The 26,190-nt window shown below is 43.2% G+C and overlaps 1 protein-coding gene across 3 annotated transcripts in view; it reads right to left on the bottom strand.

Annotated features, from left to right (window-relative positions):
* Nucleotides 1-26,190, bottom strand: part of LOC147012952 (uncharacterized) — a 571,074-nt gene that overhangs the window by 270,390 nt on the left and 274,494 nt on the right. For all 3 annotated transcript variants that reach the window (XM_085854308.1, XM_085854309.1, XM_085854310.1), the window contains 8 exons: nucleotides 20,594-20,680; nucleotides 9,033-9,089; nucleotides 8,882-8,935; nucleotides 8,713-8,766; nucleotides 3,074-3,127; nucleotides 2,337-2,390; nucleotides 713-766; nucleotides 332-376 (listed from right to left, as the gene is read on the bottom strand). In XM_085854308.1, coding sequence (XP_085710434.1) covers nucleotides 332-376; nucleotides 713-766; nucleotides 2,337-2,390; nucleotides 3,074-3,127; nucleotides 8,713-8,766; nucleotides 8,882-8,935; nucleotides 9,033-9,089; nucleotides 20,594-20,680 — 459 coding nt within the window. The remainder of the gene's footprint in view (nucleotides 1-331; nucleotides 377-712; nucleotides 767-2,336; nucleotides 2,391-3,073; nucleotides 3,128-8,712; nucleotides 8,767-8,881; nucleotides 8,936-9,032; nucleotides 9,090-20,593; nucleotides 20,681-26,190) is intronic.

The following is a 26,190-nucleotide window of genomic DNA, read 5'->3' as shown; positions in this document are numbered from 1 at the left end:
GGCTTACCTTGTGTCGCATCCTTGGTTGCTTTATGCAACTTTCTTTGGCCAGAAGAGCATGGAGTTGATATATATATATATATATATATATATATATATATATATATATATATATATATATATATATATATATATATATATATATATATATATATATATATATGTATGTGTGTTTTGTATGTGTGTTTTGTATGTCTGTGTCAAGTAGTGTTTACAGGTGGTTCTGAAACTAAGGGAAACATTCTTAAAGACACAATGATGACTATGGCAGGGTGGAGGAACACCATTCCAATCCATGGGCATGTGCAGCCCGGAAGAGTGTCATACGTACAGGTTCACCTGGGAGTCCAGAGGGACCGGGCGCCCCAATGTCACCCTGAGGTGGTCAGGCAGAATCCAGAGAGCAGGGTGGGGGAGGAGTGGGTGGACATAGAGTAGGAAGACGTTACACTGTTGTTTTCAGCAACGGAATTCAAATTATTGTTCTTCAGAAAGTAAGGCCCAATAGGTCATTGTAATCATTGTACATTTTGTTCTATTTTCCAATAAACCCTAAATAACTACGTGTCAGAAAAATGGTTGTTTTAGGCTCAAATTCCCTTCAAATGATCTGCAACTTCGAGAAGAATCCATTTCATACATTGTGCTGCAAAAGTGCACCAGTTTAGGTGCACAGGGCGCGGACGGAAGGGAAGCCAGAGCAACGCCTCACCCTGCTGCCATCTTCTCCAATAGCACCAGGAGGACCCAGTGGGCCAGGATTACCCTGCCAGGAAGAAATGTCGCTTTAAAGGTTTCACATGATGAGGATAACAAACAGTAAAGGGTCAATAAGAGAACCCACATGACGATTAATCTTATGCTTCTTCACAAAATGTTTCGTTCCACAGTGGGCACAAAGCCATGCCACATGCGTGTACTTTTAATTGTTAGATGTAATCTATATTTTTTAGTGTAATGCCATGTTTGCCTTTTCTGCATTTCCCTACAGGCTCTTCATTGGCCAAGTGTGCTACTCATACACCTTAGTGTGATGCTATCAGTGATCATGTGTTACAATTGCTCATTCAAACATTCCTCAATTGTTGTTTGCAAACCTATTTGCAGACTGCTCCCATCCTTAGCTTGTATCGCTCAAATTTTCTTCATGACATGCCCTCATAAAAGGCACACTCATACCGAAAAGCTGTGTGTGGTTGAATCAAGCTAGGCATGTAAACAAACACTTTACCACAATAAAAACAAACCAAATTCAACCTTCCTTTGCTTCCATAAGTGATGACTCTCTGTGTCTCTCTGTGTCTCTCTCTCTCTCTCTCTCTCTCTCTCTCTCTGTGTCTCTCTCTGTCTCTCTCTCTCTCTCTCTCTCTCTCTCTCTCTCTCTCTCTCTCTCTCTCTCTCTCTCTCTCTCTCTCTCTCTCTCTCTCTCTCTCTCTCTCTCTCTCTCTCTCTCTCTCTCTCTCTCTCTCTCTCTCTCTCTCTCTCTCTCTCTCTCTCTCTCTCTCTCTCTATGTCTGTCTCTATATGTCTGTCTCTCTCTGTCCTGATCCCACCTTTCACACCTTCACTCCAACAGAAACACAACTCAACGGTATACCCAAGATCCTTGAGGTTGCTGATTTGCTGAACAATATTATTTGGAGGCCCTAACCACAGACCTTGCAACAAAACCATGTTTCTCATTGTTCAATGTCTCCGTTCAGATGGTTGACGTCTGAATTTCAGAAAATCGAGAAGCATTCTTCGCTGCGAGTGGCAATTTCTTCACTTTTGGCGACACCTGGTGGGCACTCCATAATCACATGGTCAACTGTCAACAGGACACAGCTTCCAATGTGTCCAGCCCTTAGGCTAATGAAATATGCTTTACCTTGGTTGTTAAATTATATCCTGACAATGATCATCCATCATGACAAATATTACTAAAAAGCCAATATTATTCGCAGGGCTTGCAAAACCAATCCTGTCCACAAAGGATGACAGCAAATCCAGTTCAAAATGGATAATAGCAAATCCTTTTCACAAAGTCCACCGATTTCAATCAGAAGGAATGATATATAATCAATTTACTGAGAAAGTCGTCCTATTGAAAAAGGATGCTTCAAAAATGCCATCTTTATTTGTGGTTGATTGATTATTTAAATCAATTCACAGCTCGCCATACTGTCAGAAAGTGAAGTTTAATTGTTGTGTCTCAAGCGGAACAGACCCGATACAGGCATGACCGCAGCTTCCAATCGAATTACGTACAAACAGGTATATATACGTGTGTGTACACAGAATGATCCAAAGGAGTCATGTTTCAGTGGGGGTCGTGTTTGAGATAACCCACTCACCCTGTCTCCCTTCTCTCCCGGAAGGCCTGGCAAACCATCAAATCCTCGGTCTCCCTGTGGAGTTAGTGAACAGCATGTGACTTGGATGATTAAAAAAATACTGAAACATATGGTAGGTCTCTTCACCAATGCTATACAACAGTAATATACAAATGCATGGAACACATGCTTTCTTCGAAGTATTGTGTAAACTGTGTGGCTGGTGGGATAGCCATAGCCTAGACCCGAAAGGTACGCATACTCACCTTTGAGCTGCTTTACCTGAGTTTGAATCCCCACCCCGCTATGTCATTCTGGTGTTTTGCTTGCAGGACAAGGAAACATCATGTGTGCCATCCATCGGATGGATGTTAATCTGGAGAAGCCTTTTTCAATGTCATTCATGAAGAGGAGGCAAGTCATCACTGGCACTACTATGAATCAATTACAAAATCCTGCTGACTTCAGTCGCAAGTCAGGCCAGTTTATGAAAGACGTGGGCCAAAAACATACCCCGGCTGACCAATTAAGAAGATAGGCAATAATTGGTACCATTAAAAGACATTGAGGTCCATGTAAACTGCACACAGGCTGATGATGATGGGAATCCACCCTTTTTTGAACTGAATGTTACAGGGAGAGCAAAAAGCTCTAATCATGCCGGTTCTATTTTCGTGAGTGATCTTTTCTCATCTGTTCTAGCATTCCACCCATTTGTCACATCGATGCAAATAACAAAGAACAACCTCCAGCCATACCTTGATGCCAGGCTCACCAGGAAAGCCTCTTGCTCCGTCACCTCCAGGACGTCCCTGAAAAATATGATGCGCTCAGTTTACTTTCAAATCCAAATCCTGGGTGTTTGCTGACTTTGTGGCACATACCTGCCCTGACCTGTTCATGGCCTGTGCCATTGAAGGTGGACGGAGGTTATGTTTTCACCGCTGTTTGTCTGTCTGTTTGTCTGTGAGCAGGATATCTCAAAAAGTTATGAACAGATTTGTATGAAACTTGGTGAAGCGGTTGGGTGTGTGACAAGGGCGAATTGATTCGATTTTAGTGAGTATCCAAATTCGGATCCAGATGTGAGAATTTCTTAAGTAATTCTTCATTATTGAGATATTTGGCCAAAGACTATATATGGCATGATATTTCAAAATGTTAAGGACGGATTTGGACAAATCTTCGTGGACAGATTGGGTGTGTGGCAAGGACAAATTTATTCGATTTTGGTGGAGATCTGGATCCGAATCTGGATATGAGAATTTGAAAAAAATTTTATGATGTGATTCTTCACCATTGAGAGATGAGGCCAAAACCGACATATCTCAAACGGTTATGGACAGTTATGACAAAACTTGGTGCACAGATTGGGTGCGTGACAATAACAAGCCAAATCGATTCAGGTTAAGGTCCAGACGAAGATCCAGCCTATCAGTGGAATACAAAACGTAAACTGTTCAGTCTGGCAGAGGTAAGCACTCCACTGAGTGCCGTTCTCATTAAATTTTACTGTGACTGTTTACATCACAATGACGTCACTACCAAGTTCAAATCCCATGCATTATTGAAGTTTTCACGGCCTCGGAATTCCGATATCATTGATGTAAAGTTCACCAATGTCACCAAATGTCAATGTGCAGCAGTAAACGAGTGCTCAAACTCCTCGGTGAGGCCAATTAAGCTCTGTGGAGGAAAGGCTAATCAACCAGAGCAGTCATCTATTGTTGTTTGCATAAGGCTTCTGCGTTGCCTCCATTTAATTCATCAAAATGATGAACTACCCGTTTATGACTCCACCACACTGCTGGCCAACTATTGATTGGTGACTGCAGCAAAACTTTGTCAACCTTACTTCAATAAAACTTTGGAACAATTTATTTGTGGAGCTTTCCGCCATACAAAAAGGAAAACCATTCGAGCTCCTATTGCCGTGCAATTGAGAACGACGGAAATTGTTGACATACAATTACACAATGTGCAAAGAAAGGAATTCCCAGGCTTTCATGTTGAACATTTCTCCATATGCAATAGTTGCCTTGGTAGTATCTTTGCATACGCTGCACTTCCAGTGTCATTCAGAGATGATCATCCATTTGTTGTCAATACAAAATAATGAAATTCTTTACTCTTCCCCCCGACACTTCCTCTACCCTATACTCCAATTTCATTATCACCTCCTTACCCTTCTCTCTCCACACGTGCCACGGTACCGTACCATCCCTTCTTTCTCCCATTTATCATTTTTCTGCCATACATACGAGGGTTGGTACGAAAGTAATGCCTCTTGCTGTTCAGTTTACAACCAAAGCATCATAGGAAAGCTTCGCTGGATCACAATGAAAGGTTTGTATCTCCCGCTAATTGTAAGTTCAGCCACACTGTGATATTCAAAGACGTTTCAAGAATGTGTAGGGTGACTCCACCGTTGACGTGAACACCATTAGAATTTGGGCAAAGCATTTCAACAACGGGGAAAACAATATCAAAGTGCAATGCAGTTGATGGAGACAATGTGCAAAAATAACTTCATATTTGTCACATATGTATACATATTCCCTGTCATATCCATTGTCATTGTAAATGTATTTAATGGGAAATAAAATAAGAGGCATGACTTTCACACAGACCGTCGTGTGTGAATATACTGCACATATATAATTTTCATCCAGCCCCGACACTCAATTTCAGTTGCATACATAACTAGAGGAAGGGCACTCGGTGGAGCACGCGCCTCCGCTACGCAACGCCTGATCCAGTAGAACATATCAGGCCCAATACATTTTTGAAATATCATGCTATCTATCGTCTTTGGACCAATCTCTCGATGGTAAAGAATCACTTAAAAATTATCAGATCCGGATCGGAATTGGGATCTTTACCAAAATTGAATCAATTCTTCCTTGTCACACACCAAACATGTCCGCCAAGTGTCATCTGAATCCGTCCACAGCTTTTTTGTGGCATCGTGATATGTATCGTTTTTCGCCCTATCTCTAAACGGTGAAGAATCCCTTTAAAAATTCTAGTAGCCGGATCGGGATCTTCACCTAAATCTCATCAGTTCGTCCTTGTCAAACACCCAACCTGCCCACCAAATTTCATCAGAATGCATCGAAAACTTTTTGAAATATCCTGCATTCAAAAAGACAAACAAACAAACAAACAGACAAAGAAACTGACAGTGAAGGGTGAAAACATAACGTCGTTCCACCTTTGGTGGCAGAGGTAATAAACAGATGGTCCCTTTTGCAATACCAACTCGATGGCATCTACATCGGCCTTTGGTCGCATTTTCCAACAGCTGTGCTCACTGTGAACTATTCTGCATTTTAAAACAACACCCACCAACCATCTGCACCCAGCACAACTTCACATGACTTCAAATTGGTTGTTTTGTCTTCGTGATGGATGGAGACATCGATCACACATTTAGACCTGTTTATTGCTCATGTGCATGAAAACGTGCCAATGACGTTGCACATTTCTTTTGGGTTTGTGTGTTTTGCTCACACACGTCTTATTCTGTGTGCATGTGTTCGCACACACTTCTGTGCGTTATGCTCTGAATACATACTCGTGAAAATGCACCATGGAATAACAACGCTGACTCGTGTGTGTGCGTGCGTGCGTGCGTGCGTGTGTGTGTGTGTGTGTGTATGCGTGCGTGTGTGTGTGTGTGCGTGTGTGTGCATGCGTGCGTGCGTGCGTGTGCACGTGTGTGTGTGTGTGTGTGTATGCGTGCGTGTGTGTGTGTGTGCGTGTGTGTGCATGCGTGCGTGTGCGTGCGTGCGTGTGTGTGTGTGTGTGCGTGTGTGTATGCATGCGTGTGTGTGTGCGTGTGTGTGTGCGTGTGTGTGTGTGTGTGTGTGTGCATGTGTGTGCGTGTGTGCATGTGTCTGTGTGTGTGTGTGTGCGCATGTGTGTGTTTGTGTGCGTGTGTGCGCATGTGTGTGCGTGTGTGTGTGCGTGTGTGTGCGTGTGTGTGTGCATGTGTGTGTGTGTGTGTGTGTGTGTGCGTGTGTGCGTGTGTGTGTGTGTGTGTGCGTGTGTGCATGTGTGCGTATCTCCATATGTGGGTTTTAGAACATGGAATGGAGCCCTCCCAGGTCTCTAAGTATCCACATCTATTTCATCAAGGGATCATGATTCATTTTGAACGAAGTTATGAACCTTTCTCGTTCTCAAAGTTTTGGTCCGAGGGATCTTTTTAGGATCATCACCAAGCACAGGACAGCTTACAACTGCAGTAAATTTGTCGTAATATTCCCAGCGATCATTCTTAAGAGCTCCATGAAGTTCTTCTTCATCAAGCCTGGTGTTGGAGCAGTGGTTAGGGCAGCGGCTTGGGATCCAAAAGGTCCTGAGTTCAAGCCCCGTTGGGCCACTGAATTAATACACCAGGGGGTTGACTCAGCCTGTTATCCTTCCGAGGTCGGCGAAATGAGTACCAGTGTGTACTGGGCCGGTGTATACCCCGGTTAAAATAGGTGTACTATATCCCTGTGTCGAAAGAGGCGACCAGGGTTGCGTCAGGAAGGGCATCCGGCGTAAAACATGTGCCAAATCACTATGCGGATCATACGGATGATCCGCTGTGGCGACCCCGAACGGGAGCAGCCGAAAGAAGAAGAAGAGAGGAGAGAAGTTCTTCTTCATCGTTCCAATTGCTCCAATGTACCACTGGTACAATGTTGGTGTTCTTCCAGCTTCCAAGATCTTTTCACTTTATTCTTGAGATCCTGGTATTTGGTCATTTTCTTTATTGCTGCATTAATGCCAAAATCGCTGCGTACAGAAACCTCAATTAGCAATGCCATTTTTTTCGATTTTTTATACCTAAATACTCCACTATATCCAGTCGCAGTGGTTTGTTTTCGCTATTCACGCTTGATGGGATCATCATGTGGTATGTGAGCGTTACTTCCCTGGTCTCAATTATCGTTTTTGGTTCATGTTTCCATGAGTTTTCTGGAACTGGGATATTGACGTTTTTGTAAGTGCCGGTGCTTTGCTCCACAAACCCTGTTGTGCATGTATGTGTACAGTTGTTCTGACATGAGTTATTTTACATCCCGATAGGAGGTGGCTCGTGCTTTCTGTTTCTTCCTTGCAGAACCTACACTCATCTGATTGACTCTGTCCTCCCATCCTCGTAAAACCATTTGTGCAGTGTCTTTGGGCTTGGGCATTTATCATGATTCATTCTCCATCCCAGTTGAGCTAATGTCTTCTTAGCTTTTCAATGAACCTTATTTGTCTATGCCCAGTCCTGTCCAATTACCTTTTGTTCCTCCCTGCTCTTTTGTCTTTCTCCCAGTTGTCTCTTTATATCTGTTGATATTTCGCTTTATATATTTCTTTTTTGCAATCGTTGGGGCTCTATTCGTTGCTGTTTCAGTTTAATGCCTCTGTAACAAGTGTTTTGCCAGCAAATAGGTGCACTTTAACACTGTACTTGTGGTTCACACAGGCATTGGATGAACTCAAATGTGATGTAACTGAACAGCAGCCATCAAGCATATGAAAATGGTGAGGAGGAAATTGTCTATGCTCCCAAATGCAAAACACACGGAAGTGTGTTATCAATTACGTTTGATAAAACAGCTCAGTTGGCGTCTACGGAGAGGAGAAAATTCCTCCTCAAGAAATAGCCCATTTGAGTGCGGTGAGAAAGGGAGTGCCATTGTTGTGGCATCGCTGGTATCCATTGTGCCCTGGTAAGTAACGGCTCTCCCCCCCAAATGGCTGTGTTTGTCTTGTCTAAGTCTTGTGTTATTGTCGTGTGTGTGTGTGTGTGTGTGTGTGTGTGTGTGTGTGTGTGTGTGTGTGTGTGTGTGTGTGTGTGTGTGTGTGTGTGTGTGTGTGTGTGTGTGTGTGTGTGTGTGTGTGTGTGTGTGTGTGTGTGTGTGTGTGTGTGTGTGTCAGCTCCATTGTGAGCCTGAGATCATGTAAAAAAAAAAAGTGTGATGCGATTCAGCAAACTCACCCTCAGTGTAACAAACACATCTTAACACTCGTCACTAACAAGGAAACCTGTTCTTTCTTCAGCAAACAATGCACCCTTGGAAACATCTGGGAATCACACCTGACCAGCAGAAAAATTCCCTCTCGTGATTCACTCAATCATAAAGGAACTTTGCCTCAGCCATGGCCTGGATAACAGCTTTGGATTTGGACGTGGCGAGTAATGTCAATCGAGTGGTTCTGTGGTTGCAAATCCATCAGGGTCCGTTAAATCCCTTCCCTCCAGAAAAGATTGCCCTCCTCCTGGATAACTGCTCACTCGCCGTCGTTTTGATGAAGTACCAATAACATGGATAATGTAAAATGCACAATGCATAACAGTCTTTGTGTGTGGGGCATTTAGAGGCCACAGAACTGCGACCGTACTTACTCTCCGGCCCACTTTTCCCTGCACACCCTGGCGTCCTTGAATACCTCGTGGGCCCTGTGAATATGACACAAGTCATATTAATAAAGCACTGCTACCTGGTACTGCAGTAAAAATGGAACAACATCCCAACCATATGGGACATCAATACGAATGTAAGAGAGATCCTTACCTGGGGTCCAGGGTCACCACTCTCTCCCTTTCTGCCAAAAGGCCCGGGAGGTCCCTGTTTCATAACAGCAAGCAAGGGAGTAACAACGAGCAATTTGTTTGTAAAAATGGCATCGGTTACAATGATAGTAGCTGTCAGAAACAATACTTACAACAGGACCAGGGCGTCCGGTGAGACCTTGTGGACCAGATGCTCCACGCATTGCGAGCTGTTTTGAAGAAGAAAAAAAAAAGGGTTCATGAATGAGGTAAAGCAACATATGAATAAATGAAAAACAAACTCACACATCGTTTATGCTTTCATATAATAACAGCAAAATGTATTTTGGGGTTTCAAAAAGTTTCACAAAATAGATACTCACGATAGTCCAAGACACGCCACGTACGACTACTGCTGCTACTAACGACACGAGCATTACATTTGATGGCCAAAATCATTCCCACTTTATTATGGGGTTAGCCCAAGAATATTTTTGATTCAAGTCTTTCTGGGCAGGTCTGGGGTTTGAATGAAGGTGATAGGAATTTGTAATTTGTTTGTGGTGCCGAAGATTACTCGCCCACTCTCCATGAAAGACACCGTGGGATCTCTAACGCCAACCAACTAATGCTGGCAGACGGGACACCTGGCTTCAGGTAGCCATCCAAAGGACAGCGCATCATGATGGAACACCCTGCCTGGGGACACACCGATCTGAGCTTGTAGTCCAATTGGGAATATAACCAAGTTTAGACAGCTCTGCACAATTCTATCCAACTTGTGTAAGACACACAAACTTTTGCTATTGTTCATCATTGATGTTTACATTATCAGTGAATGTTCGTTTGTTTGGGCGAGGTATAATGGCACATTCGGTGCGGAAAATAATAAAAATAACCAGATGTACAAACATGAAGCAAAATCATGCATACAGCTTATGTGCATATATAATATATCATGGATATAGACCTGGAATAATGACAATTACACTCGGCCATGGACAAACGCAAGGGCCTGAGGCCTGCCAATCTGTGCTGCTTCATGCAATGATGGCACATGATTTTATTGGGGTGGAGTCGGGGCAGCTGTCCAGCCAATGGGTGAAAAGCAGTGGGGTGGAGTCAGGGCAGTTTTTTTTTTGTATACCTTGTCGAGGCTCATATGAGAGCTAACACATAACGCACAGCAAGGGGGGCATGAGGCAAGAGGGGCGGGAGAGGGAAGGACAAAACATTGGGGAACAGAGACATTCGGAGGTCTGTGGAAGGGAGAGGGATGGGGTGGGGAACATGGGGAATACAAGATGGACATTACAGGGACTTCCAGGAAGGAAAGCAGGGAATTTGAAGGAGGTGGGCTTGGGTGGATTATCAGGGGTAGAAAAGATCAAGGATTTGGATGGGGGGTGAGAAGAGGTGGTGGTGAGCAGCTGTTCTGAAAGCTTGGAGGGAAGAATGGGATTGAACAGAGTGAAGGAGTTTATTCCAAAGTCGGGAATAAAGAGGAATTAATAAGTGAAGCTGAGCAGTGATTCGTGATTTTGGTAGTTTTACCAGAAGGGGGTTGTTGGTGGACCTTGAGCGCCCTGCGGAAATGTGGTGGGGACAAATCGCAGAGAGAACAGGAAGGGTGGGGGGGGGCGAGGCTGGAGAGGAGACGGTAGCAGACAGAAAGACCACCGACCAGCCTGCGGTGAGAAAGTGAGAGGCCCAAAGACTCAACCTCATCACAGGAGATGCCAATGATCCAAAATGCCTTGGTTTCCACAGCGTGAAGCTGAGAAAGGTGGGAGGCAGGAGCACCAGCCCAAAGGGGAGAGCAGTACTCCATCAGGCTGTGGACAAAAGCTTTGTAACTGGTCAGGAGCTCAGGTGGGCCGAGGAAGGACTTTGCACGACAGAAGATTCCCAGTCGGCGACTGGCTTTGCAGGCGAGGCTTGAAATGTGGATTTCCCAGGAAAAGTCATGGCAGATAGTGAGACCCAGAAGCTTGAAAGAAAGGACTTCTTCCAGAAGATTGTTGAGAAAGTGGATGGGGGGGGGGGATTTCTGAGGCCTCGGTCACATTTGCCACGGCGGCCGTGGGGTCTCCAAAATCTATGGCCACTCGCAATTATATGGCGGCCGCAGTATTTCCATGGTCACACAATGTAGCAGTCACATATGTTTTTATTTTTCGGGGAGGCGCACCACGTATTTAGGCCTAAGTCACATTTGCCACGGCGGCCGTGGGGTCTCCAAAATCTACGGCCACTAGCAATTATACGGCGGCCGCAGTATTTCCACGGTCACACAATGTAGCAGTCACATATGTTTTTATTTTTCGGGGAGCCGCACGACGTATTTAGGCCTAAGTCACATTTGCCACGGCGGCCGTGGGGGTCTCCAAAATCTACGGCCACTAGCAATTATATGGCAGCCGCAGTATTTCCACGGTCACACAATGTAGCAGTCACACATGTTTTTATTTTTTGGGTAGCCGCACGGCGTATTTATAAATTGTGGAGACCGAAAACGTGGGGTTGCCGTACGGTCTTTGATTTGATGTCGCACGGTGACCTGAAGGGGGCCCTGCGGCGGCAATAGAATTTTCAAGGCAGATGCAAGGTAGCCTGAAGGTGCCCGCAAGGCGACCGCAGGGGGGCCCAAAGGCGAACGTGCGGCCAGACGGACGGTAACGAATGGGATAATTTTTTTTTTTTTACCAGTTTTTTTTTTGGCTTGTCGAATTGCTACGGTGAACGTAGAAATGAAACAAGTTATAACTCCACGTTATAATTCCACGGCGACCTTACGACCTGTAAATATAGCCAAACGGTGTAGGGCCACCCTGTGGCCACCGCAGAAACTCTGCGGCCGCCGCACGTTTCTGTCAATTCAGAGGGCGTACGGCCGCCATATCCTCACCGTAGAGCAAATGTGACTTTGGCCGAAACGGTCCTTTCGGAGAGACAGAGTGAGAGTGTGAGATTTGTCCGGATTGAAAGACATGTTCCACGGGTTGTACCAGCTTGTGATTTTATCCAGATCTGCAGTGAGCGAAGAAGCTGCTGCTGGCCGGTCTGAGGGATGACAGATCCCTCAGGGATCACATACGTTTTTATTTTTCGGGGAGCCGCACGACGTATTTAGGCCTAAGTCACATTTGCCACATTTGCCTAAGTCACATTACTCCTGTCATCCCGGCAGAGGGTGGAGTGATCAGTAAATTAATATGTAAGATTTTCCAAAGAGTCGGAAAGATCATTGATGAAAACCAGAAAAAGAACATGGCCCAGAACGCGACCTTGAGGAATTCCAGCCTGGACAGGAAGAGGGGATGAAAGAACTCCATTTTTAATGGAGGAATTTAATGTCTGAAGCGATGATGGATTCCATAACCTTGCTGATGATTGGGAGAAGGCTGATTGGTCTGTAGTTGCAGGGATCTGTTTTTGCACCTTTTTTTGCAGGGCAGTGACGTTTGCTGATTTCCAAGCAGATGGCAGATGACCTTGAGCAAATGAGAGGGTGAATAGAACAGAGAGAGAGGGTGAGCAAGAGCAGAAGAACAAGTTTTCAGGAAATGTGGGCTGATGCCGTCTGGACCGGTTGCAGAATCTGAGTCGAGGTTTGACAGCAAACTCTCCACCTTGTCAGGAGAAAAGGACACAAAGTCCAGGGACAGTTGAGTGTGACTGGGAAGGTGGGTAGAGAAAGTGATGGGTTTTGGACACAAGATTTAGCTGCAAACACCGAGTTTATACATTCAGCTTTATCACGTGTGGAATCAGCAGTGCGGCCATTTGAGGTAAGGGAGGGGATGGAGGGGGCACATACACCAAAAGCAGATTTGATTAGATGCCACCAGGATTTCGAGGAGGGAGATAGGTTTGAAAGTTCAGACTTGAGCAGAGAAAGATGTTGTTTTCTGGCTCTCCTGAGGGTTGATACACACTTGTTCCGAGCTTTATGGAAGGAACTGAGATTGCCCTCAGTTCGGTTTGCTTTCCATGGGGCAAAGGCAAGTTGTTTCAGGACAACTAACGCGCCACAAGCTTCAGTAAACCAAGGGCGGGAGGAAGGGTAGGACAACTGAAGACGAGAGGGGATAAATCTGTGCATGAGGGAGAGCAAGTTTCTTTGAAAGAATTCCCAGGATGAGTTGATGTTGGAGAAAGTAGCGATAGGAGACCAGTCTGTAAGTTTGATGGCTGCTTGGAGACCCTGCCAGTCGGCTTGAGTGAAATGCCAGACTTGACGGCACTGAGGTGGTTCTCTGATAATAGCTAGAGAGATGTCCACCTTGACAAGGACGTGGTCAGAAGAACCAATTGGAGTGGAGAAAAGAGCAGCAGATATTGTCAGGGAAATTTGTCAAAATCAGATCCAGAAGAGATGGAGTACCATTGGTTGAAATCCGGGTCGGGAAGTTGACCGATTGAGTCAGTCCCAATGAGTCGCAGAAAGCTTTTGCTGAGGTGGCATGACAGGTGAGAGAGGTACCCACACCTAGCCAACTCGCATGATGACAATTGAAGTCACCACATATGAGGAAGAGAGAGTTTGGATGAGAAGATAGAAGTTGGTCCATGTTTTCGGATAGTGAGGTGTCGATGGAGTCATCACTATTTGGTGGATGGTACAGTACACATATAGACATGAGGTGGGAGTGGAGGGGAAGCCATAGCCAGAGGTATTCCTGGGGGTGTGGGGGAGTGAGGGCAGTGCATGGAGAGTGAGGAAGAGAGTCTTTGATGAAGAGAGCAACTCCTCTACCAGGCGAGGCTCAGGTCTGTCATACCAGAGGAGGGGTCAGTTGAACACTGACCCATGTATAAAATGAGATATTTTCTCAGTCTAAAAAGGGCATAACTCTGTGAGAAATTCACAAAATGGTCAAGGTTATGGGGGAAAAAACAAGTCGAAAAACCACAGGGGTGTCAGACGGATGGACGGATGCACAGACAGAGAGCAAACCTGTAGTCCCCTCTGGTGAAACCGGAAGGGGACTTATAAATACAAGCCAAACCCATGCTCCACACGAAGTTTCTGGAGTGAGAGTTCCTTAGGACATCAATATATCCAGTGTTCACAATGTGATTTATTGAATTTCTTTATATACAATGTTTTTTGCTCCATTTTTTTGTGTCAAATTCACCTTCCGAGGTAGTCAGCATGTGCAGAAGAGGGTTTTACATTGCAGACACTGTTTTCTAGGAGTGGCCTTACGCCTCTCAACGGTGACGGTCTGTCGACAACAGACGTATTGACGTCAGCGAATGACCGATGATGTCGTGACGTCATTACGGCTCTCAGCGGTGACGTCACACGTCGCCATGCAAACGAATGTAAAAATTAGAAAATCGCCAAAAATTCCCAAACCTGTCCATCTGGCGCGATCTCACATAGCCATGCTGTTCATTAGACCACAGAACACTCGCATGCCGAAAGTGGCGACAATCTGTCTGGCAGTTTCAGAGGAGATACGTCCACAAAATATGGCTTGGCGTATTAATATAATAACAATTTTTCCCTCATTACTCATATTTTGACAAACTGAAAACCTTGGCGCGTCTTGGACTTGTGTTAACTCATTCGTGTATAACTTTCTTGATGAACTGCATATTATGTAAAACAAATACAGTACTATGTTTATCATGTGAGAGTCATGACTGTCCTATTGTAATCATTACTCCTTAAACCATGAAAAATGTCACGTTTACAAACGACATATTTAATGTGTGTGTGTGTGTGTGTGTGTGTGTGTGTGTGCGTGCGTGCGTGCGTGCGTGCGTCCACGTGCAGACATACTTTAATACAGCATCCCTGGTGTGTTTAATGGGTCACTGAAACACAACTACCCAACTACCCCAGCGAAGGTCTGCAGGTAAGCACACTCTCCTGTTCAATGTCTGGGATCATCAACAACAGATGTTGATATTTTCAACTTCCGGCTCCATTAACCCGTACTTGGAGGTTGCTGTACGTCCTCCCCTTCTCTTGCTCCTCTTTTCCGATCAATTCGTCCCCTTATTTGCTGTGTCCCAGTTTGGCCCCACTGTCAGTCCGTTGCCATTTTACCCTCCGTCACCTTGCTCTTCCATGAGTCTCAATCTTGTTTAGAAATTTAAATAAATAAATCTTGAAGGGGCCAACAAGGAATATATAATGGAGCGTAAATCATTTCAATAAACATTTTTGTATTCCTTGTTGCTAAAAGCTATCCCACAGCAGCTGTTTGTGATACAAATTTGAAGATAGTTCAGACAGGCCAAAGGAGATATTTAATTAACCGTGGAACTCCATTTCATTCTGGAATTTCTCGTGTGGAACAATCTGTATTTCTTTAAATCAACGTTGAGAAACATTTCCTTCCTCCAAAGCAATGGGCCAGGATCTCATACAATGGTTTTAATTCCACACAGGTATCTCAACTTACTCTGCATTCACCTTGATAACAGTCCACCTGTATACTGTACTCTTGCTTATCAATGGCTCAACCTCAAAATATTTCTTAAATAACTCGGTTCTCCAAATTATTATCTTCATCCTCCTCGTGATCAGTCTGGAACTTTTTACACACTCTTCTGGTGACATAAACACACTAATCTGATCGATAACAGCTCATAATTAATACTTAAAGGTTAAAATGAAAAACAAACTTTAATATTGCTGGAAGAAGGCAAACCGTAACATTACGATCACCTTCCATCCATCCAGTGGGACCATACTCTGTGCAGAGCATTGGTGCTGCCTCAACAGTCTCCTGGGCTATTGGCGACAATCCTGGACGGGTCGCCACTCCGACACAGGATACCAGCAATCTAGCACTCATTTTTGCCAACCTCAAAAGGATGACACAGGCTGAGTCAACCTCATCTGGTATTAATTCAACAGCCAAGCAGGATTCAAACTCAGGACCCTCAGATCCCAAGCCCACCACTCAAGCCATTAAGCCAACAGCAGGCATACTCACCATGCAATAACCACATTCCTCACCATGCTGCTGCCATGCTGCTGGCCCATATTGGCCATGCTGCTGATGCAGTGCCCCTGTTACCCTCTGACCAGTACACTGGTTCTCATTTCGCCAACCTTGGAAGGCTGACCGGCTGAATCAACCCCACCTGGTGTTAATTAAACGAAGGGGGTCAAACTCAGGAACCGAGGATCTAAAGCCAGCCGCCTTAACCTTCAAGCCAACACGAGGTTTATTGTGATACTGCACGGAAACTACAGAGAAAAAGACTCAAACCTGTGCTGGGTTTTTATGGTGCAAGGCCATTTTGGATCCTTTCCCCAACCATTCACTCATTATGGGAATTATGGTGACGTCTTAGGATAATTAAGTTACATTTTTACTTTAATTCGTTCAGAAAACTATCGCTCTTATTAAACAGTAAAATTCCAGAGCTTTCCAGGAAAGTATAATTTTGGACTTCTTCATATTTCCTGAGCAAATGTATTAAATATTGGGGTGTGGTGGTTGAAATCCATTACTACTACCCTTCCTCAGAACCAAAGGGAAGGGTCAGTCCTGACCACATATTGGACAGGTTTGGCCATGAGTGGGAGGCACAACAACCTTCCTCCGTTTCTGCTTCTATTTAACCTTGACCATTGATCTCTTGATGGCTTGTGTGGCATGACTTCATGTGCGTTGCCATATTAGTCTGTCATGGTCAGCTGCTTCATAAGTGTTTGAGTTGATTTTGACAAGCTTTGTGATGAAAATTGAGCGTGATGATGAGACTAGAAGCATTTCCACTGTTGTGAGCAGGTCCTCACTTTTCAGCTGACTGTAAAAAAGAGGCTCAGGATGCAGTGTGCCATCCATGTGAATGAGGTGCCCCTGCCCAGCAGAACCAAGCCTGGATAATCATGCCCTCGACACTGCTCATCTGGCATTACTGCACAATTGGTATTTGGCATACAGGTCCTTCTATTAATGGCACAATTAATGTGAAGGAAGAGCAGATGGAACCAGCCCAGGTGCCCAGTCTGCCGGTGGTCGAAAGACCAGCCAGAATCTCAAAATCAAACAGGAGAGTACTCAGTGCAACAGGTTGGTACATAGACATGTGACACTTTTACTCCACAAACAGTGTGTCAGCTTCTCAAAAGAAGAACCAGAACTGACCCTTGTGTTGGGCTGTGTACGGTAATTTAATCGTCAATCTTTGGCACTTTGTAACAGGACAATGCTGAGATAGCATAATTTGTCCACCGCACTCAGTCGCGTGTTACTAGTTTTAACGGCTTGGGCAATGTACACTTCTTCTTCTAGTTCTTCCATATGCAGCATAACCTTGTGAATGGCATCATTGTCTGAGGGGACGGCTGTGCCACTGATGCAATGGCCTCTGTAGGTTCGAGCATATATTTGCAATTTGTTCATGGTACAGATGATAGCTCACCTACTCTTTGTGAAGGACACCATGGGATTTTTTATGTCCACCAACTCATGCCAGTAGACAGGACTCCAGTTTAACATCTATCAGAGGGATGGCACACACGATGATGGATTACCCTGCCTGTGAGACACCCGGGTGAAAGTTTGTAGCTGGGCTGAGATTCGAACCAATGCCAGATGGCTCAGAGGTGAGTATGCATACCTCAAGGCCATCCTGCCAGCCCAAAGGTGCACCTATCCTGATTTGTTTTGGAATAATACCTTTTTACGTTGATGAAGAGATAAAAGTAACGAACTGCTTTTGAGAAACAGTGATGTTCCGTGCATCCTCAAACAGGTGTGCTTGCAAAGCATGTACAGTAGTCATTGGCAAGGGGAAGGACCCTGATTAAAGCTTTTGAGACCTTATTGGGAGCAGAAGGGCAATGTGTTTGAGGTGTTTCCAGCTGTTGTTGTTCCTCTTTCATCACATCATGTCGCATAATTTGCTGGAGTCACAGCTGTGCCACTGATGTAGTGTGCCATGTAGGTTGGAGCAGAGTATGGAACTCAAAATAGGTGCTGGCAATAGCTCACCTACTTTTACAGATGTTGAGAACTCTGTAAACACCACTGTCACAGGTTTATAAAGCTCTGTAGATGATGTTGAGGTCGTGGAGAGATTCACTTACCTTGGCAGTGATATTCATGTCTCTGCTGGCTGTGAGTCAGACGTCAATAGACGTCTGGGTCGGGCCTGGGGAGTCATGGATTCACTGGATAATGGGGTGTGGTGCTGCCGGTACCTGTGCAGGAGGACAAAAGTCTGAGTCTTCAGGTCCTTGGTGCTTCCAGTCTTGCTCTATGGATGTGAGACTTGGACTCTGATGAAGGATCTGAGATGGAGACTTCATTCCTTTGGTACCAGGTCTCTTCGGAGAATCCTTGGCTATCGCTGGTCGGACTTTGTGTCCATCGAGCGGTTGCTGAGAGAGACTCAAATGAGATTTGTTACCTGCGTAGTCCATGAGCGTCAGCTGCGGCTGTATGGACATGTGGCTCATTTTCCTGACGCTGATCCTGATCACCAGATTCTCTCAGCGAGGGAGTCTTGTGAGTGGAGGAGGCCAATGGGCCGACCACGTGCCTCATGGTTGCAGCAGGTTGATCAGCATCTTAAGAAGATGGTGATGGGCCAGATATCTGCCTGGGGGTGGCCAGACGGAGGCCCCTGGAGTACCGGCGGAAAGTGGATGCAGCGACGCACTGCTCTGGTGGATGCTCCCATACCTGACCTGACCTGTAGATCACAGCCCTTGGTTGATGACACTCTAGTGACAGTGGATGGGTCCATAGATGAACCACTGTGCAGCACTCTAGCCGACATACGAATGTGGAAAGAGCGTAAAAGAGAATTAATTTTACCAGCAACCAAATTTATGCAAAATTCGCCAAAGTTGATCTTAGTTTAAAGTCAAGGAAACATCATGAAAGGGCTGTGGTTTTGCTGCCAGCAGTTTTCTTTTAATTATGAGCAGTGATTGCATCTACTGTTTCATGTTCTGAGTAGAAACCCACACTGCTTCCCAAGGATGATGCTTTCAGCAGTGATGACAAGAGTCTTGGCTGACAGGATGGCCTCACCTAGAGGTACGCACACTTGCCTCTCAGATGTATAGCCTGGGTTTGAATCCCCACTCAGCTATAAACTGTCATCCCGGTGTTTCACAGGTAGGGTGATTCATCAGTGTGTGTGCCGTTTCTCGGATGGATTTCAAACAGGCATCCCATCTGCCAGCATTTGTTGGTGGACGTTAAAGATCCCATGGTGTCCTTCATGAAGAGAAGGTGAGCTATCGCCGCCACCCTGGCCAAGTTAGAAATTCCTGCCATAACCAGCGGAGGGCATGGAATCAGCAGCAGAGCTGTGACCTCAGCCAACGGTGCTACACCACAGCCTTGTGCTGCATATGAACGAAGAAGACAGGATTGTTGAGCAGAACTGTGTACATATTTTCAGGCAGTGGAGAGGAGAAAGATGCCATGATGGTGAGTGATCACATCTGGCATGATTAGCATTGCATTTGTAGAGGCACGATTCACAAATAATAGATGCATCCTTGAAGTCTGAGAGACGGTCTGTTGTTAGCAGTCGTACCATGTATTGACCTTCATGCTTATATATTTTTCTGCTGATGTTCCATCTTCTCTGGGAGCTTTGCCTTGGTATTTTATCAAAACCACGTTTCAGCGATGGTGTGTGCTCCTCATACCTCCTACTGGATAGTAAGCTCCAAGACATCATTAAAAACCTCATCCGAGACATGATATGGGCTGTTGAGCAAGTTGCTAAAATTGAAAGCTCTATATCAGTGAGTTACATCTTTCTTTCCTTTTCTGACTGGAGGTTGGCATTGTGCCACAGATTTGGGGGTGAAATACAAGTTTTAGCCAATAATATAAGTATCCTGTGTCTCTACCAGTCAGCGACCAATTAAAGTTATTCAGTTCTCTCTTTCTGTCATTCCTTTTTTACTGATGAAAGTTTAGACTGAACATGCTACTTCATGTAATGGAGTAGATCCTTGCTCTCATTCTTATCAGATCCACAACTGTTGTGTTCTTTGCATCAGGCCAAGTAAATGGGTAGTCTCTCTGTTATTTTCATCAAATTAGTCCTGGTGTTTAAAACTTACAAATCCTATAATCTCAGCTACAACAACGCATGCAGTATCATGGTGTTGTCATTCAGCCTCAGCATTAATTGTGGTAATAGTAGTAATAGTACTGGCTCTGCTGCAGTAATAGTAAGAAACATGGTATTACTACTATCAAATATTGTCTGTGTTTCAGCTGCAGAGTTTCTTGACCATGTAGTCACAGCAAGCTGGCAATTCTGGTGTAGCTCGCGACGTTTAGGAAGGATGCAGCCATTTGACCCACAACTGGAGGGTGACAGACGAATGGTGAGGCCCGTCACCTATCAAGTGACAGATAGTTGACCTGTGTGGCTCATTTGCTTTCTCTCTGTGTTTCTTCAGCTGTTATTGATGGAGAACTACCCAAAGCACTTGTATGCTTGCAGTCACGATCTGGACCTTTATAAGGCCAGGTCATTCCAGGCTCTGTCATAGCTGTGTTCCATTTGCTCCCCAACATTTTTGTCAACTACAAATTGGTCAAAGATTCTTATGGAGCCCATTCACCCCAGCCCTCTCCCCACCCATCCTATTATATGTGATGGTGTGATATTAAAAGAAAGAAAAATACTCCTTGTGATTGAATCTGCTGCGAAAAATAACAAGCAATCACTGAGAACCGTAAAAAAAAGCTTTAACTTTTACTTCTTAAAAACTTACCCTCGCCTGCTGCAGGATGGCCTGAGCCTGAGCTTCTTGGGCCGATGGTACGGGCCCTTTACCTCCATCACTGGCACCAAAACGAAACTGTGACAAAAACACATAAAAGTTATTTCAAAAATACATCAATAATTATGTGGAATAGTTGATCCAACAGCAAAATAAGCCAAGCTGTAAAGATGCCAATTGAGTCATATTGCTCAGTAGTTAGTAAATAATTCAAACTGTTGAACGTTTCTGTAACGACTGTTTGTCTCCCAGGTTCTCCCAAAGTTGGATGATATTGGTTGAGCAGTCTATCATCGGTGCAAGCTCAAGCTGTTAAATAAACAAACCTTGGATTTCCCATCATTCGATCTCCTCCACCTTAAATGCCCAGCAGTGTGACCAACAGGTCCAATGCTATTGAAATGAAGCCGATAATTTCCGGCAAATTTCAGAACCTTGGTTCACAACACCAATTTAAACATTTATGGCATGCAATTACCGAGTTAAGCATATGCATGGCAACTGGTTGTCCACTACTCATTCATCAGTTTATGTTTGCAAGCTGGGAAATTGTGAGCTAAAGCATTCAAAACGTTGAAAAGGTAAAAGAAAAAGGGGGAAAGCAAAGTGAATGAAATGCGCAGGTAATCGCTCGGGTTAAGTCAGCACCGGGAACTTTTATATATAAAGACTGTACAACCATATGGAATGACGAATGCAACTACACAGCAGAATGGCCATGACATAACTGGCTCTGGATTTAATGTTTTAGCAAGAGGCTCTCAAATACAGAGAGAATAGCATCAACTCAAGGGGTACTCTGAATGCTGGGGTGACCTTGAACCACAAGACACTTTGCAATTAAAGACAAACATGTACAATGGACATTGCAAGGAAAATAGCATCAAAAATATATATTCTATATGTGACATGACAAATAAGCAAAAGAGTTTCAGAAATTAATTTGAAGTGATCCCTTTTGACACTCCACCAATGCACACCCTGCAACAGCTCAAAAACAATCAGTTTGTGCTCAGCAAATCAAGATATCCAGATTAAAAGCAGCAAAAGTAAGATCAATATGTTAAACAACTGCTTGCTCATCGAGTTTTGGCAAAAGTGTTAACAAAACAATTATGGAAGATGATCAAGAAGAACGACAAGTCCAATGAATGAAGACCATGGCAAACAAAAACAACCCAATAGAGTGGAGAAGCCAACAATAACAATTAAAACTTGAGAGTTCATAGAACACCTTACCCCGCACTGTCTTGAGAAACAAGGACATGGGCAGGGTCTGTGAGTAGCAAATTTGATTGTTCATGAGGACGTAAAATGTCATAATATTTTGTCCAAGTACTGCTAAACAGAAGGGTTGTAAAAGTAACAAAAAGGTGATTTGTGTTCTCCAGTGTTCAAGAATATAATTGAATTAGAATAAATAACGATTTTTAAAGGTTGAAGAAAAAAAAGTTCAGAAGTTTACCGCTGTTGATGCAGCGTCTTTTACACCACCTTATTTGATTTAACGCCATACATTAGTTCTTCATGCCTATTGTTTGTGTCCTTTATGACTTCCTTAAAAACAGTAAGTTTCCTGTTTGGAATGAGTTTCAATTTTGCTTGACCGCCAAACAATCAGACAGACTTAAAATATTATCTCACGTCTCTCTGCACATGTGCAATCGGGGCAAATTCAGAGCCAAAGTACTGTTAAACTACAGGTTTGCTTTTCCGATTCATGTTCAAAATATAACATTTATTTGAAATCAAGTTGTTCCTCGATCATAAATTGACGTTTGTAGACAGACAGACAAAGACAGACAGAAGTGACCCGATTGCTTAACCCCGCTTTTTGCTTCACGTGCACGGGGTAATGAAGTTGTGTAATGATGGGGTGGTAATTATGAACAAAGAGGTTTCATAATTAATAACAAAGACACTTCCATAACAAATAGAAAAGAGCATCAACACAAGGAAGTTTTTGAAATAAACCTCTGGAAATATTTTAACAAGATTGAGTAAACACCAAGAAGCAGTCTGTGCTTTGTGATGCATAATAACGAGAAACATCTTAAACTATTCAAAAAAAATACTGGTATCTCTCCACATGGAGGAATGGTTGCACAGCACACACCATTGTAAATGCAAACATTCCGTCAAAAAAGATGCACAACATAAACACACAAGAGGTATTCTCAAAAGGGTGAACAACAAATGGTGTGGGCATTACTAATAAAAGGACTGATTTAGAGGGGAAATTGATGGATTAACAGGCGTAGTGCCACTGACGTTATTATAACATAAATAACATAAGGCTTGGGTAATGGAAGAAAGAGGAAATATATCAACATGAAATATTAGACACACAATGGTGTTACACAAGGATACACAAGGAACTTGGACACAGAATGAGACCATTCGACCCATCGAGCCTGTACTACATCTACATCGTATTAAGTCAACATAATTTGTATTATAATTTATTTGAATGCTTCGAGGAATTTTAGAGACACATTACACAGGAAATTGTCCATATGAAATGTAAGGTTTGAGTCAATAGACATTAGACAATTTAGACAAGTGATTATTATTTAAGGGTTTCAAGCTGAATATGCAATCCAAGCCAACATCCATAAGCAGCACCTTCAACTTAATCCAACCTGTGCAATGATCCAACCCCCCCCCCTCCTTCCCCAGAGAACACATTTCCATTCCAATGATATCACACATGAACACTTGTTATGCACCCTGTTCACCATATTGAGTGTGACCTAACACTCCACATAACAGCCTGACATGGTTCTACAGTGGGAGGATGGATCAGATAATGGTAAATCTATGTCCAGAGACTTTTGTGTTGTGAAGGAACAGTGCACAAAGCAGGAAGTCTGCCTCATGCATCCACAATGGATGAGTAGTTTATCAATCTTTATCTTTAGAAGTTATATTACACCAAAATGGTTTCTCCACAGTGGAAATCAAGTACGTACATATTAATGTGTGTATATATATATATATATATATATATATATATATATATATATATATATATATATATATATATATATATATATATGTGATATGTTTGTCTGTGACCCTACTCTGAGCTCCTAAGGTTAATCGCCAAAAAACTTTATAGGATAACATTTAATTATTTACCATGGTGCACCTAAATAGGGGGTTTTAAACATTTTTCTCACAATTAATAAATTATACACACGTGAGCTGCCACCTTGTTGCTACCTCAGCAAGGGTCGAACCATATTTTCAATGCTTCATAAAAAGCCCATTTTCTTTCGGATTTCAACCCAGATACCGATATGTTTGGTGAAGTGGTAATTGAATGACTGCTGTTTGTGTTGACATAGTCAATCAATCGCAAGCAAGCCTTGTGATTGGCTAGGACTTTGACCAATCCATGATGCGAACTGTCCCCAATGGATCTTAACATTGTTATCATCACAGCACTCTGAATGCCTCTGAGGAAGAGAACTAGTTTGTTATTGAAACTTCAGGCTTTAAATAAAGAATTAAAATTTGAATTATTTTATTGCTCAGTGTGCTACTTCCTCCTTTTACCAATTTGAATCCTGAACTGCAAATGTTCGACATGTACGTGTGTGTACAATATATATATATATATATATATATATATATATATATATATATATATATATATATATATATGTGTTGTTATGTGGAAAGGGAGGTGGGGGTACATTGCCCAGATGTGTTAACATAGCATAGACTGTGTATTGACTAGGATAGATTTAAATCTGTAACCAGGAACTGGTCAGAGGTACGTTGTACATAATATGTACAGTCAGGAGGCAGTGATTGTCACCTGTGGGGAAGTATAGAGAAAGTCGTGTTGTGTAGACCTCCTGTACGTTGAGGCCTGGTGAGGATTTGTGGCCACGATTGATACAAAAAGCACCTGGAGTTATAGTGAGCTGCAGAGAGCCTTGGATGAAGGTGGGATGCTTTTGTGGATGTACATATTTTGGGCACTAGGGTGTACCACTTTTGCAAAAGTAGTTGCTGGAATGAAGCACTATGTGCCTATCGATTTCATTTGTGAAGTTAGGTGATCAACCAAAGTTTGAAAATTTTCCCGCCTTTTTTGACCGCAGGCCGCCATTTTTAAATTTCAGGAAAAATCTATATTTTTGGAAATAATATTGATTTTTGAATATTTAAATATATATATATATATATATATATATATATATATATATATATATATATATATTCCTCTGTGTTTAGATGGCCGAATGCACTTCAGTAGGCACCATTATGATAGTAAGTAACCTTAAAATATTATTCACAACTTGTACTGACATTTTGAGAAGGGGTTGCCATTTTGGAAATTCAGTGAAAATCGTATATTTTGTGTACATCTAATGAAATTTTTTTTTATTATTCTTTGTGTACTTGCAGATAAACCTTGACTGACCATCCTACAATCAAGATGAGTGAGAACAAGCTGAAAAGTGATGCAAAAAGTGATAGGACTGTGTATTATCTGGTGAAGAAAACCATGGAAAAATTACCTTTCAGTAAATTTCCAAAAAAATCCTATGTTCTTTGTCGATTTCAGCATGAGTTTAGGAAAACTGGAACACTAAAAACTGCTTCTTGTGCAACTGCCTGTGATGTCAGAGAAGTTTGGAAGTTTCACTTTGGATTGCGATTGATAATTATTATGGGCAAAGAGAGTTTGGCTGACAAAAAATAAAATGAAGCTATGAAGCTTATCGTGATGACGTGCAAGATTGAGAAAGCAATACGAGAGTTGTATGACAGGTGGAAGAGCCAAGAGAAAACAAGTAAGCGCAGTGACAGATGTATGAAGCAAAATTTCAAGCAAAAGGAAGAAAAATTCAAAGATTTCTTCGATATGCCCATGGATATAAGCAAGAAAAATCCAGAATCAATACTGAAAAACTGTAAAATAATAGACTGGAAAGAAGATCTAGCACACTTGAAACAACAGCTAACGAAAGAACAGCTTGGTTGTGTTATGGGTTTTGACATGCGACAAGAGCAATGCGACAGCGCCAAGCGAAAACGAGACCAATGGGCAGCAGAGAAAAAAGACGAGAAGAAACTGTAAATAAACAGAAACAGTCGAAAATCGAACTTCAGTAATCATCAGAAAACGACACAGATCCGGAGGATGCATCTCGTGACATGAAAATATACGATAGAACAAGGTAGAAGAAGGATGTTATGACTTACATCAGCCCGACGGCGGATAGACTTGAACTGAGTAGTAGGCAGCAGGCGATGTTTGCGGCTAGTGTAGTGAAAGCAACAGGCCAATCAGTAGACTCTACAAACATATCTGTAATGACTGCATGGCGCCGAAGTCAGATTGCCCGTGTCAACCGTGCTCAAGAAATCAAGACTGTATATAAAATACCTACTTTTGTTCTTGTTCACTGGGATGGCAAAATACTTCAGCTGAGAAAAGGCGTCTTATCAGAACGATGTTGTGTCTATATAAGTGGCGCACCCGGGGATCAGAAACTGCTTGGAGTTCCAGAAATGCCTTCCGGAACTGGCACAGCACAAGAGGCCGCCACAGTCACAACCTTACTGAA

The sequence above is a fragment of the Eptatretus burgeri genome, chromosome 14 (genome assembly GCF_056783735.1).
Source record: "Eptatretus burgeri isolate ZD-2024b chromosome 14, Ebu_testis_v1, whole genome shotgun sequence".
In the NCBI taxonomy this organism is placed as follows: domain Eukaryota; kingdom Metazoa; phylum Chordata; class Myxini; order Myxiniformes; family Myxinidae; genus Eptatretus; species Eptatretus burgeri.
This window is presented reverse-complemented; position numbering and strand designations above follow the sequence as displayed.